The 27,213-nt window shown below is 41.9% G+C and overlaps 3 protein-coding genes across 3 annotated transcripts; all 3 read left to right on the top strand.

Annotated features, from left to right (window-relative positions):
- Positions 1–974: 974 nt before the first annotated feature.
- Positions 975–7,239, top strand: LOC145410177 (inactive hydroxysteroid dehydrogenase-like protein 1). The gene is made up of 7 exons (XM_080280375.1): positions 975–1,218; positions 2,674–2,796; positions 3,170–3,283; positions 4,548–4,766; positions 5,317–5,448; positions 6,480–6,577; positions 7,062–7,239. Exons 1-7 carry the CDS (start codon positions 975–977, stop codon positions 7,179–7,181), a joined length of 1,050 nt encoding a protein of 349 aa, XP_080136501.1. The 3' UTR covers positions 7,182–7,239.
- Positions 7,240–8,879: 1,640 nt separating this feature from the next.
- LOC145410175 (inactive hydroxysteroid dehydrogenase-like protein 1) lies at positions 8,880–26,964 on the top strand. Its single transcript, XM_080280374.1, has 7 exons — positions 8,880–9,048; positions 11,553–11,675; positions 12,091–12,204; positions 12,407–12,627; positions 12,793–12,922; positions 13,804–13,901; positions 25,755–26,964. Exons 1-7 carry the CDS (start codon positions 8,880–8,882, stop codon positions 25,851–25,853), a joined length of 954 nt encoding a protein of 317 aa, XP_080136500.1. The 3' UTR covers positions 25,854–26,964.
- Positions 18,418–25,541, top strand: LOC145410020 (inactive hydroxysteroid dehydrogenase-like protein 1). The gene is made up of 7 exons (XM_080280239.1): positions 18,418–18,574; positions 21,584–21,706; positions 23,128–23,241; positions 23,496–23,716; positions 24,090–24,195; positions 24,710–24,807; positions 25,485–25,541. The coding sequence occupies exons 1-7, from the start codon at positions 18,418–18,420 to the stop codon at positions 25,539–25,541; spliced, it is 876 nt and encodes a 291-aa protein (XP_080136365.1).
- Positions 26,965–27,213: the final 249 nt, after the last annotated feature.

Genomic DNA, 27,213 nt, shown 5'->3' with positions numbered 1-27,213 from the left:
AGACATGACAAGTAAAAAAAGTGTTAAGTCAGTTACAGTGAACCTCAAAATTTATGGAGAAAGTTGCAGACGAATGGATTATTTAAGCTAGATGATGGCTTGGTTTGTTTTGCATGTATCTTTAAAAATGTCTAAACAATATAACGCTGACCAAGAAGACATTGTTTTATATTCCTTTTGACGTTTTTTGAAAAAACATTCTTACAGCTATTGAGAGAGAGAGAGAGAGAGAGAGAGAGAGAGAGAGAGAGAGAGGTCGCTGATAACACGGAAAGCGTTATCACAGTAGCCATGAGATAAAATAACCTTCTGTATTATCTCCTATTCTCGCTACGTGCCAGAGGTTCAGCCTTCCAATTACACCTACACACAATATATACTGCTGTCTTGGGTTGCAGTATAGTTCGTTTTCCCATTATTTTCCATGACGATGTACTTAAACTGCATGTAGACTGGGGTTCACTCTTACAGGTGGAGATTTTCGTCCTCTTTGCAGCTTATTTCCCTTAGCTCGGTGGCAGAATAAGACAATACATCATCATCATCATAATTCTTGCCCGAAATTCCTCTACCCCACGTCCTAATATACGTATTTTATCATCACCATCATCATCATCATCATCATCATTATAGTTCTAGAATCCACTGCCCCACCGTCTTATATATGTAATAAATTATCATCATCATCATTATCGTCCTAAAATCCAGTCTAACGTTATCATGGGACGGTAGATGTAAGCCACGTTCATTTGCTTTCTCAATGGATGTGAAATTTAAAAAGCAAGCATGAGAAGGTCGATTAATGCTTGAAATTACTGCACAGTAGATAGATAGATAGATAGATACACAGATAGATACTTAAGTACATAGATAGAATGACATAAACTACCAAATCACACATATACGGAGAAAGATCAAGTTCCAGCTCAGATAAGCTCATGATAGCTGTGGAGGGTCCTTCTTGCTTTATCATCATGACATGCAAAGGTGGTGCATCAGTCACTGAGTGCACAGACAGGTGGGCTGGTAGGTGTGGTGCAGCGTCAGTGTCCTCGGCAGGTATGGAGCTGCATGGTGTCCTCGCTGTTCTCGGGCTGGTATGGGTGGCCAGGTGGGTGCTGTACATCGTGCTAGACGTCGTGGCGGCGCTGCGCAAGTTTGTGTGGGCGCGGCTGAGCAACGACAACTTGCCCATCAAGTATGGCGGCAAGTGGGCAGGTGGGTCCTACTCAACATATAATAATCATAATAATAAAGATAATAATAATAATAACTAGAAAACGCAAATAGCCATTGGCAACTTCAATAACTCACCACCTGACAAGCTATTGCTGGATCTGGTGATTTCAACGCCCTTCATATGGTTAGCAGTTCGAAGTGAAGAGCTGCGGTAGTAGGGCCTCCTCAGAAGAGTAAGAAACGCGTTGGGCGATGGTGAAAGCAATAAAATCCTCTCATAGCAAAAATGGTGGAGCCCAAACTACTTGCGATTGACCTCCGGGCGATGTCAGAAACTACTTGCCTAAATGGGCCCACGGTCATTTCAGACCTGCTCTCCGACATTGGCTGTTCCCACAATGATTTCAAGTCTGTACCTTTAGCAGTTTCTGAAAATCCACGAATACACTATTTTTAAAGGTTTTTGGGTGTAACAGGAAAACCAGCACTGGGAACTGGATGATACTGAATCATATATAGCCACCAGCCGGGGGACTCAGCTAGCCAAGTATGATGACCACAGCTTTGAAACTAAGCAATTACGAGCAATTTACCTCTTCGTAAGGAATAATAATAATGATAATAATAATGATAATAATAATAAATAATAATAATATATAAATAACAACAACAACAACAATAATAATAATAATAATAATAATATTGACAAGAACAATATAACTCACCGCTAGTGTGATCAGTTATAAGTAAAACTGAAGAATATAATCAATCACTGTACCAAATAAAGTCGATATGATGAATTACGTTATCCGTACATACAACACTTAACCTTTATGAAGAAAGTAAGAATCAGTAAAATTTTCCCTAATTCCAATGAAAAGGAATTGCGTTTTAAAGAGGGAGTTCGTAAACGGTGCGAAGAATTATAGAATACCCGTTATCCTTCAATTTGAGTGTGTGTAGTCAAAAAGGTGCTGCGAGTCGGTAGAGAGAGAGAGAGAGAGAGAGAGAGAGAGATAAGGTAGTGAGAGGAAGGGAGATGATAAGAGAAGTTACTATGTCTACCCTGTTCACTTAAGCTTTGTGTGGCATCTCAAGACTGATTTCTTAGACACTCATTTGCTCTTTCTACACCTTAAAGTGTTCCATCAGAACATAGAGGCATGTAGTTTTCTAACAGGACTAATGTTATATTTTATTTGCTGAGGTGAGGTGGAATTCACGTAACACAGACGACTTAGTGCTTAAAGGATCGAGACCTGCATACTCTTATGACAGCAGTGGAAGGGAATGAGCCAGTCACTCTCTTCTCGTCCCTTTCTCAACACCAAGTTTGGCTGTGATAGAGAAAAACAGAATAGTGTTTATTTGTTGCAAAGCCTTTAGTGTGTGTATGTTATTTAATTACTTCTACACATATGAAGAGAACTTAAAAATGCTTATCAATATTTCGTTACTACTTTATTCCTTACATTACTCTGTGTGTGTGTACAGTGGTGACGGGGTGCACGGACGGCATCGGGAAGGAGTACGCGAGGCAGCTGGCACAACGGGGCATGAACATCCTCCTCATCGCTCGCAACAATGACAAACTGAACAACGTCAAGCAGCTTATCAGTAAGTGTGTGTGTGTAACATCCACAAATTCAACAACGTCAAACAACTTATCAGCAGGTCTTGAACTATTCTCTACTTGACTGCATGAGTAGCGAAAAATGCTGAAAATAATGTATGTTACACAATCTTTTCTGCTTCTAGTTACAGGAATTCCCGTGACCTTCAGTGTACGTGACTGACAGTAAGTTCATTTAGCTTTTAATGGTATTTTCTTGCTAACACACACACACACACACACACACACACACACACACACACACACACACACACACACACACACACACACAGAGTCACGTACAAAAAAAGTCTACACTATATGAAAACCCGTGTGTATTGTGAAGATTTATTTAGAAATATTTCACCATTTCACCAGGGGAGGAGTCGCCAGGTGTGGAGACGGAGATTGTACAGGTGGACTTCAGCCACGGCAGAGTTATTTACCAGGAGATCGCCCGCCACGTGGAGGGCAAGAACATCGGCATCCTGGGTGAGACCAAGGACTTGTTGGCAAAGGAGAATTCGTAGTGTCTAAGTGCCTGTTCCTCAGCGATTTGTGTTCCATCTTCCATCTTGCTGTTTTCTCGTATGTAATGTACATGTATTTAATTTCGACTTGGCTCGGATCACTACCATATGTAAAAGACTTTTTAAAGTCCAATGTGTAGGTTAATCGCTGAGGAAATGGCGCTGCGACATGTCTGAAGAAAACTACAAATATTTTCATAACACCGTCATCCAACAAGCATAAAAATTATCCTGTGTTACCCTTTGCATTATCCCTTTAACTCCAAGACGCATTTGTTTCCACCTTCAAGCAGTTTTTTGCAGTTTGGGGAAGGACATGGGGTTATGAAGAGGTTAACTGAGGTTGCTGATTACCCGTCCCTACAAATGGCCTCTGCTAGGCTGAAGAAAGTCGTCTGAGGGCAGCAAGAATGAAATGAAAAAAAAAATACGTTATTAGATTTAAGAACGTTGACATACAAACAATTGTACATCCCTTACCTTCAGTACGAGTAAAACCCCTCTTTCTTGCCAATAACCTCAAATTCATATATACGTCACCCATTTCTTCCTTACTTCCTCCACTGAGCTTCCTACTTCACTATTTCACTATTCTCTACCCCGACTTCGTTAGTTAGCATTCCAGTCAAACATAGTCTGCATATGTTTTTTCACAATTTTTGGGGGTTCAATTCTTCTTAATTCATTAATGCTCTTTGTTTTTCTGTCTTTTGTTTAATTTACCTACTGCATCTTCTTTTTTTTATTTTACTTTTTCAGTTTATATTATTTTGCTTTCAGCAGTCTCTTAAATATTTTTCGTCCTGAATCCTTTTAACTTCCTTTTACTCGTATATAATAACATCACGTGATCAGACAATCCTTTCCTAACGTTCGAGATAGTAAAACACACACACACACACACACACACACACACACACACACACACACACACACACACATGCTTCTCTCAACAAACGAATAATCAATTCCATTTCTTTCAAAGCTCATTTTAGTCTTACTAAGCCACTAATGGCTATGAATAAGTTGTATATATAAAATACGAATTAATTATAAACAACTTTCTTGCCTTTCACCGTTCCTACCCGCTTGATGAACAACTTTGAGATGGTGTTCGTTTCTCCCAAAAAGTTCGTGTTAAGATGGAAATAGAATACAAAGAACGAGACGGTACAAAGCCTTCCATGTCATCTAGAAATACGTCACACTGTTCCTTGCCTCCCCAGTGAACAACGTTGGGATGTTTCCCGTTCCTCCCAAGAAGATTGTGGAGGCCAGCGAGGATGAGGTGTGGGGCTACGTCAACGTCAACGTGGCGTCGGTGGTGGCCATGACGCAGCTGGTGTTGCCCGGCATGCTGGCCAGAGGACGAGGCGCCATCATCAATGTCGCCTCATTAGCATCCAGCTGCCCAGTGCCATATGAAGGCGTTTATTGCGCAACTAAGATGGGGCCACTATCGCACGACTTGTTGGCTGAAATTGCATAGAAATTATAATTATCGATTGCACTGCAGCCCCCAGCATGAGACAGTGAGCTCAGTTACCATATGAACATCGTATGGTAACACATGTGTAAGGATTTCATGAAGGCACAGGTTAATATTTACACTACTGTGTAGGAAATGATGCCATATCATGTCCATTAACAGTCAGTCACAATATATGATACATACGTGTCTTAAGACTACAGTAGAGAGACGTCATGATCCTGCAGCAGCAGATGGCGTTGCAGTATATGATTGATTGAAATATTTATCATGGTGGCTTGATTACATGGGAATATAAATAGGTGAGAAATTTCGTGCCTTTGGTTTTATGTATCGTCAAGTGTTTACTAAACATAGTAAATATGACAATACTCAAGCACATGACAGTGTGTTCTGTGACAGATTTAATTTTCAAATGCCTGTAATAAGGCACTGTTGTGAGACAAGATAGGTTATGGCGGTAGTGGCAGCTATAACATCATGCAACATATGTTTGTCTCACTTCCAGGCATTTGTGGATTTCTTCTCTGAATCGCTGTCTTGGGAGCTCCGTGGGTCTGGCATCACTGTGCAGACCCTCAGACCAAGCTTTGTCATCACCTACATGACCAGCTACACAGAGCAGATGCGTAAACCAAGTAAGCCGTTTCATTTTATGCTGGTAATGCTGCCTGGTGGTCAAGTGGGTTACGGAGTTCCAACCCAATGTGGCACATTAAGGATGAACCCGAGGAAAGGTTGGAGGTTATTGTTCACATAATACTACTCAGGACTGAGCAACTGGTCACTCTCGCTTTTGATGTCTGGACTAAAAAACAAATTTGTCATATAGATGGAATGGTCACTCTCATTAATGGATGCTAATCATGTCTAATCCTCACATATGCTCAGTTAAAGACAGAATTCGGCAGAGTGCATACACATTCCCCCATTCATTTTAATAGTACAGGTTAACATGTGGTGCAAGAATAAGGGATTGCTTGGGACTTCACCATACTCCATAGTTTATCACATCCGTCGTGCTGTGTTCTCCTTAGTCAATGATCATCCGTATCTTGGTCATACACCAAGTCTGACTCTATACTTGTTATTGCTGCTGTTTGGTCTGTTTGGCCGAGCAGACCACAGGTAAACAACTGCTTCTGTGGGGCCGTCAACAGGTACACCCTCCCAAGAAAGTATCGACCCCATTGCAGCACGTATCATTCTGAAACATGGACGAAGCATTGTGATATATGGAGCATCCTGTAATTATAAGTGTGAATATTGTCTTTGGTAATTATTAGAACTAATAATTACACAAAGAATCACATACTGGGTAGTATATGTTTTGAGGCATCACATAATTAGACTCATGTGTGTCCGCGAGAGTTGCTCATATTCACAGCCCTAAGGGGCCGATACTTTTTTGGAAGGGTGTACAGTACAGTACATATAACGTGTAGGAATCCGGCGAGCCCTTGTGGTAGACAGTTCCTCACCAGGTTTTGACCAGGGCCCTTCCCATGGCGTGGTGCAGAGAAATATGAGGACGTTTGCAGCTGCTTTAACCAGAGTGTACAGAGTCACGTAGTGTAGGCTCCTCGTCAGGGCCAGACCTCATAGCAGAGTGAAATAATGAATAATTCTTCATTGCAGAGTTTCCTAATTAACTGTTGTTTATTCACAGGCTTCTTTGTGGCCACCACCAAAACCTACGTGACCAGTGCCCTGGCCACCCTCGGCCACTCTGGTCGCACCACGGGCTACTGGCCACACGGTCTTCAGGTACGGGTGACACTGTCCTCATATGTCACACTGTAAGGAAGTGTCCTCGTCTAATGATAGGGATGTTTTCCTAGACTATAACGTTAACTGATTAAACATAAGCGAACACGTCATAGTGGGTTCGTTGACTCATTATTGTAGTCCCAGGTTCATTTGAAACGTGAACCCGATGGATTGTGGACTGAAGCTGCCCTTCTTCAGTCAGACATCCTCCTTTTGGCGGATAGGGAGATGTGAAACGTTTGTATAACCAGACAAATCCACCGCCTGGTCATATTAGCGCATCCACGTGAAGGCTTCCCACTCCGACACCTACAGCCTGAGTTAAGTGAGGTTAAGCCAGTGGGGGGGGGGGAGAGACTTTTTCCTTTCTCAAGCCTAAAACCAACCCACATATAGTTGATGTTTCAGGGCAAAGAATAACACTCATTGGAACTGCATATATACTTTGTGCTAACACATTTTTTAATATAATTTGTTTCAGGCATTCCTTATGGATGAGGTTCACAATCGTCGCTTCTGCATGTACGTGATCGAATGGATGATCCCTGCAATGATTAAAGCAGAAGAGAAGCGTGTGGCAGAACAAGCCAAGAAGAAGTAGCAGAAAGTGAGAGATGGACAACGCCAATCAGAAGTGGTAGAAAGTGTGAGTTGGAATGGCGCTGCTTTATTACATCCGTTACAACGAACCTGGAAATTTAGAAGAACTTTCCAGAAGAATGGATTGTTCAAGGTAGATGATGGAATGGTTAGTTTTGCTACTTAGTGTAAAAATGACTGGAGAATATAACACTTATCCAAGAAGACATTGTTTTATATTCCCTTTGATGTTTTCTGAATATGCATTTTTTTACGTATTGGGAGAGACAGAGACAGAGACAGAGACAGACAGACAGACAGACTGACAGGAAGGGAGGAAGGGTGCTAAAGGGGGTGATGAAAGTCTGAGAAAGAGGAATACACTAACGAGAGTGAGAGAGAGAGAGAGAGAGAGAGAGAGAGAGAGGAGGGGGGAGGGGAAAAGCTGCCGTGAGGGTGTGTGAGGTAGTGTGAGGGTGTGTGGAATAGTTTCAGGGTGTACATAGGTCTGCGAGATAAATTTGGCTGGGGTAAGCACATGTGTTTAAGGTGAAATAATTAGCCACTCTCTCTCTCTCTCTCTCTCTCTCTCTCTCTCTCTCTCTCTTATTGTATCTCCCTATTTTTTCTTCTTGTTTCCCCTCCCTCCTCAACTGCCTCCTTCTTCCTTATTTTCTTCTTCTTTCCCTTATTTTTTTCCTTTCTTCCCTTCCTCCCTCCTTCTCTCTCCTCAGTAGCCTGCTTCCCTCTCCTCACCTCCACCTAAGTCTCCTTTATTTGCAGGAATTAATACACATGCGACCAAGGAAAATATTAAAAAATGAAATAAAGTTATTCTGACTGGGACAGAATACAAAACGAGGAAAATACAAAACTCGGACGAGGACCCCCCCCCCAAAAAAAAAATAATAATAATAATAATAATAATCAGACTTTTATTTCGATAATTCACGAAGCTCGGAGTAAAGAAGTGTGTAAATATAATAAAGTTTTAATCTATGGTAATATTCACTGATTTTCGTGGTAAAGCTTTGTGTGTGTGTGTGTGTGTGTGTGTGTGTGTACAAAGTGCCGCAACATCACTGGTATAGTTGCCAAGTTAGCGATTTCTTCCGCTTGACATTGAAACTTTCACTTCCATTTAGCGAACATTATTTACGCCTAGTTATAATAGCTGCACCGACATAGTAGCGACCTGTATATAATTCTAGTGAAGTTCTAGAAACTATAATAGGTTGTCCAGCTACTTTGTATAGGCTTTTGGTATTTAGAAACATTCTGGCGGTGTCTGAGGGCAAGTTTATTGATCTTTCTGAACTTGAATTTGGCAGCCCTAGAGTGGGCCTCAAAGCTTCATTTCCCGATAGATTGATGTAGGGTTGGCCTCCTGCCGCGTCAGTCTCCTCGGCAGAATGGAGTTCCAGGTAGAGTGGATAAAAGATACGCTAATAGATGTAGAAAGATCGTGAAATAGATAGGAAATGTTTAAATCTCATTACTAGACGTTGAGGCATCCGATCGGGTCTAAACAACGCCAAGAAAAAGACGCTAGAATGGCCCTAGATATACAAAACATCGGATATAGCTGGAAATAAGGTACAAAAAAAAAAAATCTTACAAACATTCCAAAGTACTGACAAAAACATAGAAGGATATGGTATGTCCCTGAAATATGGAGCGGGATAGATTTTCATTGTTTCTAAACTCGATGGCAAAAACGATGAATTGGCGCCTCTGGTTTAAGGATATCCTCGCCTTCCTCGGGCTGGTGTGGGTGGCCAGGTGGGTGCTGTACATCGTGCTGGACGTCGTGGCTGCGCTGCGCAAGTTCGTGTGGGCGCGGCTGAGCAACGATAACTTGGCGATTAAGTATGGCGGCAAGTGGGCAGGTGAGATTGTGAACTTACCTTTGACTGTGATCTTTTATTTATTTATTTATTTATTTATTTTTGCTCCTTTTTTCTTCTTCTTACGTGCAGTCAGTGGATCTGTAGCTTCCTAACTTGGTCCTTCCTAACTTGATTAAAATAGTCTGAAATGGCGGAGAGTACAGTATACTACAAAATAATTACGTGATCGTACTGAAGCGGTTCATCCGAGATAAGATAGATAGATAGACGGACAGATAGAGATAGATCGATAGATAGATAGATAGATACGAGTACAAAAAATACATGATCTTGGAGAGTAAAAAAATAGGCTTACAAGAGACACCTTTAATCGTCGCCTTCAAGAGGAAAAATTAAGGGCTGAGGATTTCTACAGAGATCTTGGTGCTTGGGTGAGGATGTGCAGCTTCTGTGATCAGTTTTTGGAGTCTGTGCTTCAAGACAGAGTTGTTGTTTTCATAAGGGACTCGTGATTCTTGGCGGGAACTCCTTAACATTAGGAAACCAACCTTTGACCTCTGCGTACACTACATTAGTCCAGGGCAGCAGAGAACTCAGAAACTCAAGCTGGTCACTGAATCCTTGGGAGAGAAATTTGAAAGTAGCCATTGCTTATTCCAGTGGCACAAAACTGAAACCATAAAAGAAATACTGGTTTTGTAACTTTATCCATTCACAAAAGATATTATGCCCCGCCTAAGGAAAGACTTGCAATAACTGAAATGACACCGATCACTTTGCATCCTGCGTCAAAAGCGAGCCTGAGAGAAAGTAAAGATACATCAAGAAATTTATGAATCGTCTGAGGTGGAATGGATAAGCATGGTAAAGGCGGATCCCAAGGCCAAAGCGCTGAAGTGCCATTGATGTGTGATGGAGAATATTTGGAAATAGTTGTGCTTCACTTTGATCCAGTAGCTACTCCGAATATGCCTCCAGTCTGTTGATAAGCTTGTGCCAAGAAAGAGAAGTTTGAACAAGTGGAGTCATTCACAGCTTACCACAATCAGAACTTATCGTACTATTGTCAGAAATTAAAAAAAATAAATAAAATCTTCAGAGTTTCTTGTATACGAAGATGACAACACACAAATCCTTAGACTCAAAGAGAGAGGAAAGGACCTCTTACGGCACAAAGGAACAACTTGGAGGGAGTATCCATGGTCTCAGCTGAGGAGTTTGGCAATGCTTGTGACGGAGAAGTGGTTTCGTTGCTTGGTGTACAGGACCTCGACACATATTCTTCAGTTCAGCCAGTTGAGATGCCTGCTAGTAGAATCCTGATCATCATCAGTCAAACTCCGGAAGGAACTAGCAAATTTTCGATCTGCAGGTGACATCGCACGAGGTAACGTTGAAGACCAAACTCCCGTTATGTTGAGGTACGCTAGTAGATGTGGCTCCACATTTCATTTTTAAAATTCTTTCTTCATTCAGTACAAGCCCCTACACTCTCATCACTCTAAGCTTTAGTTTAGTTAGCGTTAGATTCAGTCACACTCTTGTAGTGGGGCTTCACATCAGTTTTCTGTTGAGCCAGTCGTGTTGTGGTACAACTTTGTTATTTCACTTTAATCAGGCTGGATTCCAGCCCACGTTGGTCATACCCTATACAACCAGGTTGATGTCCTTGCCTGAAACCTCCCTCTCCCTCCTATTCGCCTCTTGTGTCCAAGACGACTGTCCGGGGATTTCTTCAGGAGGTGAGCATACTGATGCTGAACGTCCCACCAGCGTCACCATCCATCACTATGATTACTAACGTGGAGTGAAACATACCTACGACAGTCACCCATCCTCATCCTTGGATGTGATGTAGCCGTCCCTCGTATTTGCCTGGGGTCCTCAAGGCTTAATGAGAATACTCAGTAGACCCTGGGCTGCTGCTCCCTTGGAGGAAGTCACCAGGCGTCCGGCCATCGACGTGCCAGCAAGCTGTGTGGTGCTAACGCCCCCACGGCTACCTCATTCTCCCATCGCATCTTCACTAGCTGTCTGGTCCATGTAGACCCGACTCTCTTTTGGTGCACTTACGAAACTTCCCTCTCGACCTCGAACTCAGGGAACAGCATTGTAATGAAGCCAGGTCAAAAGGGCTTATTCTCATTGATACTGATGAGCGTATTAATATTTACTAACCTTCAGTGATATCCTGATATATCTAAACTGTTGTGGTGTAATGATATTTGTGGCAGTGTTCAGACCTTTTTCAAACTGCTGGGTGTGAGCAGTGGTGATGGAATTTCCTAGCACTTCTTCCTTTGCGATTTACTCTGCATATGCGCTGTGTTTTCTTGTTAGTGCATACAATCCCGATAAAAGCCATACAAGTGACAAGCAGGAGAATATTAAAGTGCACTATGTTAAATAAGTGGCTAAGGAAAGGGAGCTAAGAAGCCTCGTCAGGAAAGAAAAAATGAAAAGGTGTACTATGCAAAGTAAATCGCTAAGGGAGGGGTGAAGAAGCCTCCTGTGCCCTAAATATTGATGTGTGTACTGTACAGTGGTGACGGGGTGCACGGACGGCATCGGGAAGGAGTACGCGAGGCAGCTGGCACAACGGGGCATGAACATCCTCCTCATCGCTCGCAACATCAGCAAACTCAACGACGTCAGCCAACTCATCAGTAAGTATGAGTAGCTGTGTGTGTGTGTGTGTAAGACGGCCCCTCAGAAACAGTTGCTTACCTATGGTCGTCAGGTCTGCTCGTCCAGTCAGACCAAGGTTTAGCAACAAGAAAAACGTGATTAGGTGAATCCCACAGCATCTGCAGCTATGAAATAAGCATTCTACTGATAAACAGTCTGTTGTTAACTAGGTAAACAAGGAAGTGCTTTCACAAAGTCAATTGGTAATAAAGCATAAGACCTAAATCTTCAGCCATGGCGAGAGATCAAATGGAACTCAGGCCGGTTTGATTAGAATATCTTTCCAGCTAAACGGAAAACTATTAACGCCTCTCTTGCAATGGTGTAGTGAGACGATGCTCTATCAACCTTTCCCAGGACCCATTTCTGCTTTGACATGATAATTCCCACCAGAGGAAGAGTCGCCAGGTGTGGAGACTGGGATTATACAGGTGGACTTCAGCCACGGCAGAGACGTGTACCCGAAGATCGCTGCCCACCTCACGGACAAAGACGTCGGCATCCTGGGTAACTATTTCTACTATCATGCAGTCTACTGAATTTGAACATTAGTAACACACTGTACTGTTGTAATTTTATACGACCATTCATAGTTTTATTTTTAGTCGGCTATAATGAGCCCTTCAATTGCAGGCTTTCCTTACAACTCATTACTTCAAGGCCTCACACTGGCATCCATAGCCGCCTATATTACTCTCTTCTGTTGCAGTGAACAATGTCGGCGTTTCTCTCTATCCACCCAAAAAGTTCATGGATGCGAGTGAAGAGGATATTTGGAATCACGTCAATATTAACGTGGCGTCGGTAGTGGCCATGACACGGCTGGTGTTGGCCAAGATGGTGGCCAGGGGTCGGGGGGCCATCATCAACATTGCCTCCGTTGCTTCTTCCTGTCCAGGGCCATACCTTGGCATCTACTCCGCGTCCAAGGTGGGGTCGAGGAGAGAATTCAGCTTTTCTTATACTGTTCCGCTCATTTATGCAACATGCAACACAGGCTAGCAATACCAGTAGGATGTGATTGCAAAATGTAACATGAAAGGACAGTATCTATAGGCTGTGATTATAAGGTTTCATCTTTTTTTTACTTTTTAGGTGTTCGTGGATTTTTTCTCCGAGAGTTTGTCCGTGGAATGTGGACGTACTGGCATCACCGTGCAGACCATCAGGCCGTCATACATCTCAACTAACATGACCAACTTCTCTCACTACACATCCAACACCAGTGGGTCACCGTCAAATCCTTTTTTCGTTACTCATACGTACTAGTGACCATTCTCTGTACTAATCAATTATACTAATCAATAATACTCATGCAGGAAAATATCGAAAGTCATCCGGAACATATATAAAAAAAAAAACAGAAGAAGAAGAAGAAATCGGCGAATAGACGGTGGTTTCAGTAATCAGTTTAATGAAATGTTTGAGTCCACTAACTTTCTCGGCTGAAAATATTTGCCGTCTCTGGCATAACGTTATATCCAATCCTTTGAGGAATCTCATACAGTTGTTCGGCTCCAGACTTGTTTTTAAGAAAGATGTGTAATTGTAAAATAATACTGCATGAATAAAAAGGCACACGAGAGTGACATATATGCAAAATATTAGGATGAACTCTTGATTCAACGTATGCCGAAAGAAGTATCATCAGCAAAGATTAGTCCTGCAGATGTTACTTATCTCAGAAACAAAGATTTCAGCTGCAAGTTTTCGTTGACGATGCTGACGGCCCTCTAGATGTTAAACATATAGTTAGATAGATAAATAGATAGATGGATAGATAGACAGATAGATAGATAGATATACATGAAGAGCGAGTGCTTGGTGACGATACAGATGGCCTTCCAGTTGCCCCCTTGATCACAATGATTATTCTGGGATGAGAGACGTATTAACTCGGGGACACCGGGTTGTTGGAGTATGAGATGGCGAGATTCTTTGGACTGGTTGATATTCTAGCATAAGGGAGAGTTAATTTGTGCCTCTTAAGTCGTAACTAAGACTCGTCAACTTTCATTCAACCACAACTTCTGAATTCAAGGTGTGAGAGTTGCCCAGTTCCCTCAGGTGAAGGCATAGAGGTATAGAGTTTGGTGTCCCCCACAGACTGGCTCGTTCCATCCGCCACGACGTTTGTGTCCAGTGCCCTGCCCACCCTCGGCCACGCTGGACGCACCACGGGCTTCTGGCCACACGGCATCCAGGTAGCGCTCTGTACTCTTTTCACTTTAATTTGGCCTAGAATTGTCATCTCCCCATCTTGAATGCTGAGTTGTAGCAATAGATTAGCACTAGAATGTGATGCTAGTCACGAAGAAGTCTTGTGGAAAGGATACAGAGCCCTAGTTTAGCCTTTTTCTGTCACTGAGTAAAATATACTGGAAAAGGGTGAAAATCTGTATCAAGTTAAGGTAAAAGAAATAGTGTAAAAAAGGCAGATGGATGAAGCAAACAGATTCTTAGTCTTTTCTGTACACACACCACTAAATACGATTGCAATAAATTCTTAGTCATTTCCGTAATTAATTGTATATATATATAAAACACACGCTTCAAAAGGTGCAAATGAAGGTTGATAATTCCTTCAGGCATTTGTCGTGGACCATATCTTCCCACGATGGCTTACGATGTGGATGGTGGACTTGTGGCACTGCGTCATACTGAAGAAGAGCAACAAGCAGCAGTAGCACTGTTTTACCTCTGCTATCTACTGAGGAAGAGCAACAAGCAGCTGTAGCACTCTGTCACCACTACTATCTACTGTAAAAGGACAACAAACAAAAGCAGCGCCCAATTACCCCTACTACTTGCTGCAGTAGAGCAACAAGGAGCACTGGCACTGTCATTACCACTGATGCTTATTGTTGTAGTTACTGTTAATGTTTTTGCTGTTCTTTTACTGCTGCTGTTGTTGATATGGCCGCAGGCTCCTCTGCACGTGCACCCGGTGGACTGCAGCCTAAAGTTACCCTCCTCCAGTGGTCCACTACATCTCTTTTCTGAGCACACGGATGGGATCTTCATGTAACCGAACAACTGAATTTTTATATCTAAAGTGACTCTTAAATTGTTACTTTTTTTTTACACACCAGTTATTCGGGACAATTATTTCACATTTGCAAAAATGATCACTTTTTTACTGTAAGTACAATTTTCTTTTTACTATGCCCTTTTTACCTTAACTTGGCCAAAATTTTCTTCATTCTCAGTCTCCTTATTTCGCTTGGTTCAAGAGAAGAGAGGCAGACAATAGCTTACCATGGCTTTTCATCCTTTTTCACAGCGCTTCTTCGTGACTAGCATCATATTCTAGTGCTAATCTGTTTTTACAGCTGAGCATTCAAGATGTATAAGTGTCAGATTTCGGCCAAGTTACAGTAAGATGAGTATAGATATTTTTTACGCATGGTGTAACTTTTTTTTATATATTTCTTTGCATCATAAATACAGAGTTCTTTGTTGTTATTTTGTCACTCCCACACAAATTACATCATTACTTTCAATAGGTTTCTTTTTGATGTCCATAAATTTGAAAATACTTTATGTTATGCTTTTTTGTAATCAGATTAAAAAAAAAAGGTTGGTTATGTTGCAGGGTAAAGGACAAAAGTGCGTGTGTGTGTGTGTGTGTGTGTGTGTGTGTGTGTGTGTGTGTGTGTGTGTGTGTGTGCGAGCGTGTGTTTGCTTGAGTGTGTGTGTGAGGGACTGGGTGGCTGGATGCGTGTCAACACCAATATATGATTTTTTTTTCTCAAGGCTTGGGTACTCATAAATTTCAGTTTATACATCTGACCCAGCTTGATAACATGCCTCTCCTTTGTTGCTTGCATTTTATTGTGTTTGTGTCCTCAATGTTTGATTATTTTCTGGCGTAGTTCTCGTACACCATCATAATTGTGAGCGTGCCCTATTAACAACTATTTTCCATCAGAGTTCATAGATTTTTTTTTTTTAATTTAAGGGGTCGATTCTATTACCCCGTTTGAAGAAGCAATGCCTGGCTCTCTGGCTAATAATCAGATATAAGAATAATGCGAGTTTCCCTTCCCTTTGCAGCTGTGGAGAGATAGATATATAAAGTGATAGATATATAAAGTGTGTGTGTGTGTGTGTGTGTGTGTGTGTGTGTGTGTGTGTGTAGAACTAACAAACAGGAAGCACAGGACAGTTAAGCAGGTGGGAATTTCAAGGACCTCACACCTGAATCCAACACTATTAGCAGGTGTAGCCGACAGGTAGGTCCGTAAGTAGCACCGCACTAGAAACACACCTGGTAGTACCTTGTGTGTTGCGGGAACGGCTCAGTCTGCTTGTGCGGGCGTAGGTGTAGCAGTGAAAGCAGGGCATGAATAAAATGAAGCTGGCCGGACCTTAGTAACACTGAATATGCCGTCCCCAATAATCTCGAGATTGAAGGCTTATATATATATGGCATCCCGTATAACACCCGCTACCTTCCCATAGCACTTCTTCGTGACTACCTCCACATATCAGTGTTAATATACTGTTTACGGATCAATATTCAAGATGGGGAGATGGCAGTTTTAGGCCAAGGTGAAGGGGACAGGGCATAGACTTACCCAAGGACATATGAACTTCCGGTACCCTCGTCTGGTTTTGTTGAAGTTATTGTTGTTGTTGTTGTCTGTTGTTGTTGTTGTTGTTGTTGTTGTTGTTGTTGTTGTTGTTGTTGTCGTTGTTGTTGTTGTTGTTGTGGTCCCCAGGCTCATCCGGACGTGAACCCGGTTGCCCTGAGGCTGAAACTGCCCTTCCACTGCACTCCACCATCCTCCTTCCACGGAACAGGGAGGAAGTTGCAAGAGAAACGTGTGCATGATGACCGTGCAGCAGAGTCGCCCCCTAACACCAGTGCCACCACACGAAGGCGCCTCTCTCTCTCTCTCTCTCTCTCTCTCTCTCTCTCTCTCTCTCTCTCTCTCTCTCTCTCTCTCTCTCTCTCTCTCTCCAGTGCTCGGTGTGGCTCCTCCGTCCAAGAATGATGCATAATAAAAAGAAACTTAAGGAATTTAAATGCCGTGCTGTTTGATGCTAATTCTAGGTTCGACGATAAGCTTTGTCCTTGAACATCACCTCCTTGTGTGTGTGTGTGTGTGTGTGTGTGTGTGTGTGTGTGTGTGTGTGTGTGTGTGTGTGTGTGTATGTATCTTTAGCTTCTGCCCACACAGTCATTTCGTTGTGTGTGTGTGTGTGTGTGTGTGTGTGTGTGTGTGTGTGTGTGTGTGTGTGTGTGTGTGTGTGTCTGTCTGTCTGTGCGTGTTTGTGCATACCCAAACTCCCACTCATTGTAATTCTGTCTGTCATGTATGCGTGCATGCAGATCCGTAAACAGAGATGACTGACACTTCTCATCTTTCTCCTCTTCACTCCTAGACCGTAATTTCACCTTTATTTTCCTTCCCGTATCTCCAGGTGAGTTTATTCAGATGGAGGGACACAGGTAAGTCTTAAGGAGGTAGATTTTGACCTCCTGTGCGCCCCTTCAGTATTTTAAAACCCTGACGTAAAAAAGAAAGAAAATGTTTGATAGGAGGAGTAAAGATGGGGAAAAAAAGAATCGGAATAGAGGACTTTATTGCATGTGTACTTATTTGTTTATTTTATTTATTTATTTGTTTACTTGCTTGTTTTGTTTATTTGTTTGTCATTATTTGTAATTTGTTTTTGTTTTTTGGTTTTGTAATTTATTTTTGTTTGTATTTATTTACCTTTTTGCTTCTTTATTTATTTGTTATTTGATTTTACCTATTTATTCATTTACCAATTTATTTTTTTTATTTAACCCCTGGACTGGCATCTTCTTTATCTTATTCACGTTGTCTTGTTTTGTCTGGCGCGGCTTAAACAGTCAAAACAAAGTCGACTCTGTAACACTCCTCCTTCAGTATCTAGCGATATACTGTGTGGGTAAAGACGTGAAGAATTAGATATCGCTGTTACATAATAATAATAATAATAATAATAATAATGATAAGAATAAGAATAAAAATAAGAATAAGAATAATAGCAGTAGTAGTATTGGTTGTAGTAGTAGTAGTAGTAATAATAATAATAATAATAATAATAATAATAATAATATAACAATGGAATGTTATAAAATCAACAGCTGGGATATGTAGGCTAGTAAACAGATTTATTATTATATGGGAATGTATAATGAGAAATATTCATGACACAACTAACCTAAGTAAATCCATATGTAGTGAAAACAAGACGGATAACTTTCTCTTTTTAGGTCATGTTCTCATCTTGGTAGGAGGGGGAGAGAGAATGCTTCCTCAGTATCCCTGCTTGTCATAAGAGGCGACTAAGAAGGGGTCTCACTGTCTCCGTCTTTATCTCCTCACCGTCCTCTTCTTCTCTTCTGTCCTACCTCATTTCCTGATACTTCCTTGTTTCCCCTAGTTTCCCTCTACTATCAGTTCAAACCCTTCCCATTGCCGTTCCATATCCTTCACCTAATCTACTGTAAAATCCCACCTTTAGATTCTACTTACCCTTTGCCGTGTCCTCCCTACTCCTTACTATACCTTCAGAAATTAACATAGTGTCATACTGTCTTTGCTATCTGGCACCTGGATTTCCTTCCCTCACTCTCATCTGGACGCCTGGCAACATAGGCGTCCTTGAGTCCAGCTGAGGAGGGAAAGGACATGAGCTCCCGGGGCCGGGTGTGCGTCTGCGTCAGTGTGCCCAGCGAGGATGGAGGTGAAGGATGTCCTCGCTGTTCTCGGGCTGCTGTGGGTGGCCGGGTGGGTGCTGTACATCGTGCTGGACGTCGTGGGGGTGCTACGCAAGTTCGTGTGGGCGCGGCTGAGCAAAGACAACTTGGCGATTAAGTATGGCGGCAAGTGGGCAGGTGAGATTTTGAATTTTACCTCTGACACAAATGCCATATTTTTGCCTTGGTGGTTTCTTTTCCTTTAAACACTTCATTATTCAATTGCAATGTCTTTATATCTTCCTTTGAGGTTTCTTTTGCATAATACACCTTCCATTCTATGGCTTGCTCTTTACATCGTTTTATATCGACATAGAGTGTATGCATTACAAAGAAGGAAATATAAACGTATGAGATATATAAATAAACTGGCAAGGGAGAGGTGTTAACGAGATTCCTAACCTCACGAGAATACCGTACAGTGTTGCGGACGTAGATGTGGCAGCTCTCGTTTCAAATCTCCATCAGTGCATAGTAGTTGTTTCCATAATAATCCCTATTTAATGGATGGGAATAAAGTGAGAATAAGTCCATTTGATCTAACTACTATCAACGCCGAAGGAAATTATGCTCGGAAAAATTGGAGGTAAGACAAAAGAAATATGAGTTACGTACGAGTGTGTTGTGAAAAATGAAAAATAGGAGCCAGGTTTTGTAATTAAGGAAACACAGAAATGGGCATAGCTAAAAATCCGATCCAAAATTCTAAACACTAAGAACTAGAAAGATATGAAATCAAACACATAAAAATATTTTGTTTATTTTTTTAGGGACAGCATATTTAGGTGGAAATTATTTGTATTAAAACTGAAGGAACCTAACTTAAAAAAAAAAAAAAATCTTCGGTCCTATGCCCCTGATCCTTCGTAACGCCTCTTCCTAATCGATTTATTTTGCCTGTTGCATCTGAATAGTCTCTTGTGTTACGGTGAGGATATTGCAAAAAAGTAGAATACAACAGAATCTTGAGATGCAGTGGTCAGTGTAAATCGCTTAGGATGAAGAGTTACCACCATCCAAAAGTCATTTCCACCACCACCCTTAACCTCGGTCTTCTTCGGTCGTAGGGTCGTGATAAAAAGAAGCTTCGTAACATTTATTCCGCAGCGATTTATTCTGAGCAGTGTATCTCAATATCCAATAAAAAATAGAGAATGGTGTAATATGCAGACTAAATCGCCATGTAAGGATTGCCACGAAGACCTTGGTATTATTCGGCGTGATGGCTGCATTCTAGTGGCGTGGGAGGCTGGGTAGCACCTCATCCTTGGCGACTTATTTTCCGCAGTGCGGCTTGACAGTTTCCCGCATCCGATTTATGCCGTTTTAATATCGACACAGCGTTAACAACATACAAGAGGATATTGATGTGTAGTATCCAGACTAATTCGCCAAGAAAGTGGTATTACGATAAAAGTATACGGGTGGATATTGATGTGTTATGCGGAAAATCAATCGCTAAGGAAGAGGTGTTGCGAAATCTCCACAGTCCCTTGGAATCCAGGCCTTAATCATCCATTCATTTGTCGTAACCTTGGCAACATCAGAGACCGGAACACAACAAGGAATTAATAAAAGATAAGTCCTATTTGACGAGTTTATCAGTATTCAGGCTGGCTCGTCTCTAACCCTCCTCCTTCACTCCTCGAAGTGCTTTCTCGTTTACTTTGGGCACTGCTTAGCGTTGTCAGTATCTAACTTCTATCATTTATTCATTCCTTACTCCTCCTGCCACACCTACGCCCAGATCAGCAGACTGAGCCGTAATACATGACATCAGGCAAGTTCCAGTGGAGTGATATTTAGGGTTTCCTTTGTTTTTTCCCTGAGACGATAGAGGTCGAAGATGATGGTAATGCAGACGGTATAATTTTTCTCAGCGTTAGCAGAGTCATTTTTAGGGTTCACCACGAGAGGCACAAATGGAAGGTGTGAGGGCGCGGAAGAGTCGAGGATTATTAAAAAGGGTAGAATCAAAGAAATAAGTAGATGGTGTTGAGTTATACTAGGGAATATCAAGTTACGGGGTGCCTCAGGGTTCAGTCCTCTGTCCTTTGCTGGATAGATAAAGATAAGATAGATAGATATGAATTAGCAGCGCTATGTGCATTTCCTAATGACAAAAAAAAAAAAAAAAAAGATGTTAGCTTGATGGGAGACTATACTATGTAGGCTTGATTTGTCCAGGCTTTAGTTATGCATATGACTAGGCATATGACTAGGAAGGGTCGGGTATAAGACTCACTCTGACATTAAAACACATACGACAAAAATGTTACTATTTTTATCTTATTTTCATGGATGCCGTTCTTAGAATATGATGTCCTTGCATACCGTCCTGTGAAACTTCCTTACTAGTGTTTCTATACCGCACGATGCTCCTCATAATTTCTTCCTCCCAGCTTCGCCTTGACGGCCAGGTGGGTGGAGGATTTTTCTGTTAGTCTCTCCCTCCTCTTGTTCTCGTGCTCTAGTGTGGGCATTGCTACTAAAAATATATGCGGTATTGCATTCGGGCCAACAGGCTTAATGCAGTTACCATCTTTTCTTTTCTCCTTACGTGATAAAGTGATGCTATAATTATCTTATCAGCACCTACAACAGGCAAGTGTTAGGGGGAGGTTGTTTTTGCCGCCCTTGGTTTGTTTGTCTGTTTGTTTGTTTGTCTGTCTGTTAGCAGGATTACTCAAAGTATTTTGAACGGATTTTGATGAAATTTTGTGGAAAGGCGAGCAATGGGCCAAGGAAGAAATGATTGAACTTTGGGGCTGATCCAGATCCGTATCCGGAATATCCCTCACAATATCTCCAAAAGTTCTCAATGCATTTCAAACGAAATTTTGTGGAAAGATGGGCCATGGACCATGAAAGAATTGATTAAGTTTTGGGGTGGATCCGGATCCGGATTTGGATACTATATCCACGGATCAGGATCCGGATCCTTTTTAATGGCGATGGCATTGGCGAAGGTGTCCACTCTCTGAGCGCTTTGTGGTTTATTATTCATTAGCGTAAATGGGGTTGTTTTCATATAACCTTAGTAAACATTTGCAACATTTGTTATCATTTATATATATCAGTGTGGAGGAGAACTTTATAGTAAAAAAGGTGTGATCATAGTTCTCAAACCACTGTGTGTGTGTACAGTGGTGACGGGGTGCACGGACGGCATCGGGAAGGAGTACGCGAGGCAGCTGGCAGAACGGGGCATGAACATCCTCCTCATCGCTCGCAACAAAGACAAACTCAACGACGTCAGCCAACTCATCAGTAAGTCATCACTACTACAGTAAAAGTCAAATAAATCAACAGCAAATATCGGTGGCCCTCTGTCTGTGTGATAGCCTGCTGTGTCATCCTACCGCAGTTGAAACCCACTACGGCACTGGGTGGGTCGGTGGGTGAATAGGAGAAAAATAGATCCGTGAAAGGAATAGGCAGGCCATCCCAAGGAGGAGAAATAGGCCCATCAGGAGAGTAGGTAAGTCCTCCTATGGGGGAGTAAATACAGTAGGTTTATGGAGGAATAAGTAAGTCTCCCAAATAAGCCAACAGGTAATAGGTAAGTCCCTCACATAGGGGAAAGTAGGTTCATGAGAGAAGAGGTTAGTCTGCCATGTGGGAGAAATAGGCCCAGGGGGAGTACATAAATCCATTTCATGGGGGGAAGATAGGTCTGTGGGGGAATATATAGGCCCCATATGGCAAAGATAGGACCATGGTGGGAATAGATTCGTGGGGAATAATAGGTCCACGGGGGAAATGGACCCAAGTGGACGTTCGTGAGAGAAAATGAGTCTTTGTAGGGAGCAGGTATCTCCTTGGCGGAAAATATACTTACTGGGAAACTAGGTTCATCGAGGGAGTATGTCCATCGGAAGGGTGTTGGCCCTTGGGGGGAAAATACGCCCATGGCAGGGTAATCAGTGGGTGTGGGGTTGCAACCGGACCTGGCTTATCTCGTTATGATTATTATTAAACGATGGGAGGTGGAGGGCACAGAACTTCCCTGCTTCGAAGTTTAGATATATAGTGATTATCTCCCTTAATGATCCCTTGTGTCGTCCATAGGCATATGGGTTTTAACTAACAATGTATTACTGTTGGTCCCCCGCCCTTGTCCCTTTTCTTCCAGCAGAATAATCAAGGACTTGGATGTAAACCGACTGCTTTGAATTGTGTTCTAAGGGAAAATTAAGATTTGGAAGCCGATTCTCTGCCTTCATAGTTCTCGTTTAGCTGACAGACACTGACTTAAGCACTGTTTTTCGATACAGTATTGTTTGTCCCCCTCGTCTCTTTTCACACGGTATTATAACTAAGAAACTGGATGTCTTATTTAAACATTATCTTACTTAGTGACCCTCGTGTTGTCGATAGGTGTGCATCTTATAGTCTAACTTCTTCATCACCACTACCACTAATTTACCCATGTACCGGAGTGATTATCGTGGGTGGTGAGGCTGTCCAAATTGCCACATAATTTGACTTACCATCAGTCACTCCCAGGTCTCCATCTTGCATACCTCATCTGACTTACTTCCCAGACTTTCTACCTGTGTTTCCATATTTCTGTTCCCAGTCTTGATATTCCCGCCTCTTTGATGTTATTTTACGTGTACTCCAGCGTTAATCTTAAATTTGCGACCCTCTCTTCTATATTTTGACAAGATAACCCAACTTTCCACCAGAGGAGGAGTCGCCAGGTGTGGAGACTGAGATTGTACAGGTGGACTTCAGCCACGGCAGAGACGTGTACCCGAAAATTGCTTCCCACCTCACGGACAAAGACGTCGGAATCCTGGGTAATTTTTTTTTTTTCTAACTTTAATGCAGTTCCTTGAGCTTTCACAGTGTCAGATTAGAATTGGTCATGTATATAGTCCAGTGTCCTTCACGGAATAGCAGGTGTTGTTTTGTTTTTTATTTTACGAAGAGTCATTACTTATTAATCAATCAGGTATGGTATGTTCCATTTTCACACTTCAACAACTCACTCAGTACTTCAAGGCCTCACACTGGCATCCATAGCCGCCTATATTATTCTCTTTTATCACAGTGAACAATGTCGGTGTTATTTTCATTCCGCCCAAGAAGTTCATTGATGCAAGTGAAGAGGATGTTTGGAATCACGTCAATGTTAACGTCGCGTCGGTGGTGGCCATGACACGGCTGGTGTTGGCTAAGATGGTGGCCAGGGGTCGGGGGGCTATCATCAACATTGCCTCCGTTGCCGCCTCCAGTCCTGTTCCATATCTTAGCATCTACTCCGCTTCAAAGGTGGGATATTTTTCTGTTTTCCTTCCTTTTTAATGAATTCACCTGTGTGGCCCGGTTTATCACATTATACCCTCACGTTTATGCAACATGTAACTAAGAGGAGCAATATGAGGTGTGACCAAGAAGTTATAATAATGGTTGACAAATTCATTTTATTGATCATTGGAAACATTTCAATTATCCTTATTCAGAATTCTCGCACACTTTTTCTGTGAGCCCATTATCAGAACGGGAACTTTTTTTTTATTTTTTTATATAGTTACATCTCGTATAAACAGGCTGTGACTGTAACTGTTACATTTGTGAGTTTGTGTGTGTGTGTGTGTGTGTTTTTTTTTTTCCCCTACAGGCCTTCGTGGACTATTTCTCCCAGTCGCTGTGCTGGGAATGTCGGGGCACTGGCGTCACTGTCCAGACCATCAGGCCATCCTATGTCTCGTCCAACATGACCCTCTTCTCAGAGTACACATCCAAGACCAGTAAGCCACCATCAAGTCCATTTTCTTTTTATAACGCATAGGCAATTTCTTTCATATATCTTCACAGTGTGGCATATAGCTAGTGCCTACTATAGTATACTGAAAGGCAACCAGTGGGAACAAGTTATCAGGAAAGTGCATAATTATAGTGACCACATAAGATAAATGGAAGAAAGCACAATGAGATAAATGGAAGGATGTATACAATTAATAGCAGGATGTCGGCTATGTGGCAGTTGTTGAAGCAATCTGGCTGTAGGAGACAAAAGGAGGGTGAGAGACTGAACAGGAGGATGCATGAGGGTCGGGTGACAGCGACAGGAGACTGGATAAAAAGACGGAAGAAAACAAGGCGATACAGTATGAGCTGGAACTATTATAGATGTCCACTTGCGTGATATGTTGGTTTGTCAGAGTTCCACGGCAAAGATGGTGGAGTCAGGATTACAGTTTTTTTTTTTTCCTCTGTCCCTCTCTTTTCTTTTTTTTACGAAAGTTTGTATATCCCTCACAGACTGGTTCGTTCCTACCACCAAGAAATACGTGTCCAGCGCCCTGCCCACCCTCGGCCACGCTGGACGCACCACGGGTTTCTGGCCACACGGATTGCATGTGAGGACTGGGGCAAGGTTCAGGAAGATGTGGGGGTTAAGGCAGGCTCGGAATAGCTTCTTTAGTCACAAGTAGAATGACATTTTACAAACTCTAAGCTGTGCAGAGAAATTACTACTTGATTTTTAATGACACTATCGCTAGCAATAATTCTAAGATCCTTGTCGTTTTATCTTCAACTTCTTGTTCAGTGGCTAGCCGGGAGGAGAGGGGGGAAGATGTCAAAAGGGGAACATCTGTCCCAGTCGCAGCGATGGTCGATGAGCCTCCCCTCCTCAAATTAAAAGCCCATTGTGGTTATAAATCTGTTCTATCTAGGGAAAAAAAAAAAAAACACGCTATGTGGTTTCCTTGGATCTTAATTTTCTTTTTGTGGGGTTGGTTACTCTCCTCTCCGATTAAAGACCTGATTAAGACCAAATTCATCAGTTTGGGGAATAAGAACAATAAGGTGTGTGTGTGTGTGTGTGTGTGTGTGTGTGTGTGTGTGTGTGTGTGTGTGTGTGTGTGTGTGTGTGTGTGTGTGTGTGTGAATCATTTTCTTTGAATTTTGTCTAGCTTAGAATATCGATTTATAATTTTCTTTTCACACCATTAGTTGGTAAAAAAGGCTTAATATATTTCCCCTCAGGAATGATTATCATGTACAATCTTGAGTTCATTATGTTCCTGTACAGCCAAGTGGAAAGGACGTTTATGCAGAGAAGATTGTTTTTGAGTGGGACATCCTTTGACGTGAATTATGAGAAGGATTTGTAATTGTTAGTCACTTGCCTTACATATACCAGCATAAGAGTAACGGTATACATAATGATATAATAGTACATAAGAATACATAAGAAGAGCAGTATACATAATATCAAAATAATACATAAGAATGACGGTATCCATTAGGGTATATACAGAGTCCAAGAACAATAACTGAAGGCTGTTTATTCACTTTTCAGGCTTTTCTCATGGATGCCGTCTTCCCTCATTGGTTTAATTTCGTCTGGACGGATTTGTGGCACAAATTCCTACTGAAAGACAGCAAAAAACAGCAGTAGCACTCTGTCATCTCTGCTACCTACTGAAGAAGAGGAACAAACAGCAGTAGCACTCTGTCATCTCTGCTACCTACTGAAGAGGAGCAACAAACAGCAGTAGCACTCTATCAAGGGAAGGAATCGTGCATAGTCTAACGATATTTGGTAATCTGCAGCTAAAACTCTCCCCTCACTTTAATTCCATGTATATTGCGTCGATGTCCATGGAGATGTGAATAACTCAGATTGTCTCAGATTCAGGATATTCACAAACAGGAGTCATATACTGTACGTACTACATTACATTATATTACTGCAAATTTGTGTAGATCGCTTCAGTACTAAATGAAGCACAATTAATAGTTGTCATAATATACTGATGAAACAAGAAAACAATATAACAGTGGTGCACACGAGTATACTCAAGTCCACTGCTGAGTCCAGGGCCAGTATTCACGTCGGTTAAGGAAGCTCCCTAATATCTTTCCCTTGGCGATTTCTTTTGCTTATTACACCTCCCTGTCCTCTTCTCTTATATAAATTCTTCTAATGGCGCCAAACACCTCATCACTATGTACAGTTTCGCCACATACCGAAATATTACTAAACTGTGACATATACTTCTTCATCTGCAGGGGTGCCATCTACACAGCATGCCTTCAGTCTTCCACATACCGGTACCCCATATTTTCCACTGTAATGCCAGACAACTGATTCCACGTGATTTTACTTAGATCAGGGAAGGAGTGAAGGGCTTGCAGTCTCCATTAAACCTTCAGCACGAGGAAGTATGTTTTGTATTCTGCCGACTTACACCGAATGACTTAGTTTACCAAAGACCTAGTGCTGAAGGGGTTCGGTTTAAGCATCAGTGGTGTAGGTATGCTGTACTTCACTTTTTTATATTTCTGGTAATCCAGCCGTCAGACTTAAGGTAGCATTGAGGTTATTGTGTCAGTCCCTTCAGAGTGATGTTACGATGTTAATGCTGTATGTGGAAGCTAATGTCCTAAAGGAGTAATGATGGTTGTTGGTTTGAAGTATCTATATGACGTTTTGAGACTCATATGTTTGTAAATAAGGCTTTAATTAAGATTATTAAGGGCAGTCTGTGTAATTCAGTGTAAGAATATATAAGCCATTAACCTAATCCACCCTGTGTTGTAATGTAATAACCTTTATATCAGAATTAACATTATTATATTTTATGATAACTAATTTTTCCCAGCACCCTACGTGTCCAGTGGGGTTGGTGGAGGATTAGTGCCCCTCCCTGTAAAACAATTAACTCTAAGCCCTTGACCACCCCGTTTGGGATACATGGCGTCTGGCAATGGATGGATGGATGGACTGAAAACATACCGATATGCATCATCGTCAA

The sequence above is a fragment of the Coenobita brevimanus genome, chromosome 84, assembly GCF_032717465.1.
Source record: "Coenobita brevimanus isolate Jiangsu-jjx chromosome 84, ASM3271746v2, whole genome shotgun sequence".
Lineage (NCBI taxonomy): Eukaryota > Metazoa > Arthropoda > Malacostraca > Decapoda > Coenobitidae > Coenobita > Coenobita brevimanus.
Note: the sequence above shows the minus strand (reverse complement) of the source record. Positions and strands in the feature narration are given on the sequence as shown.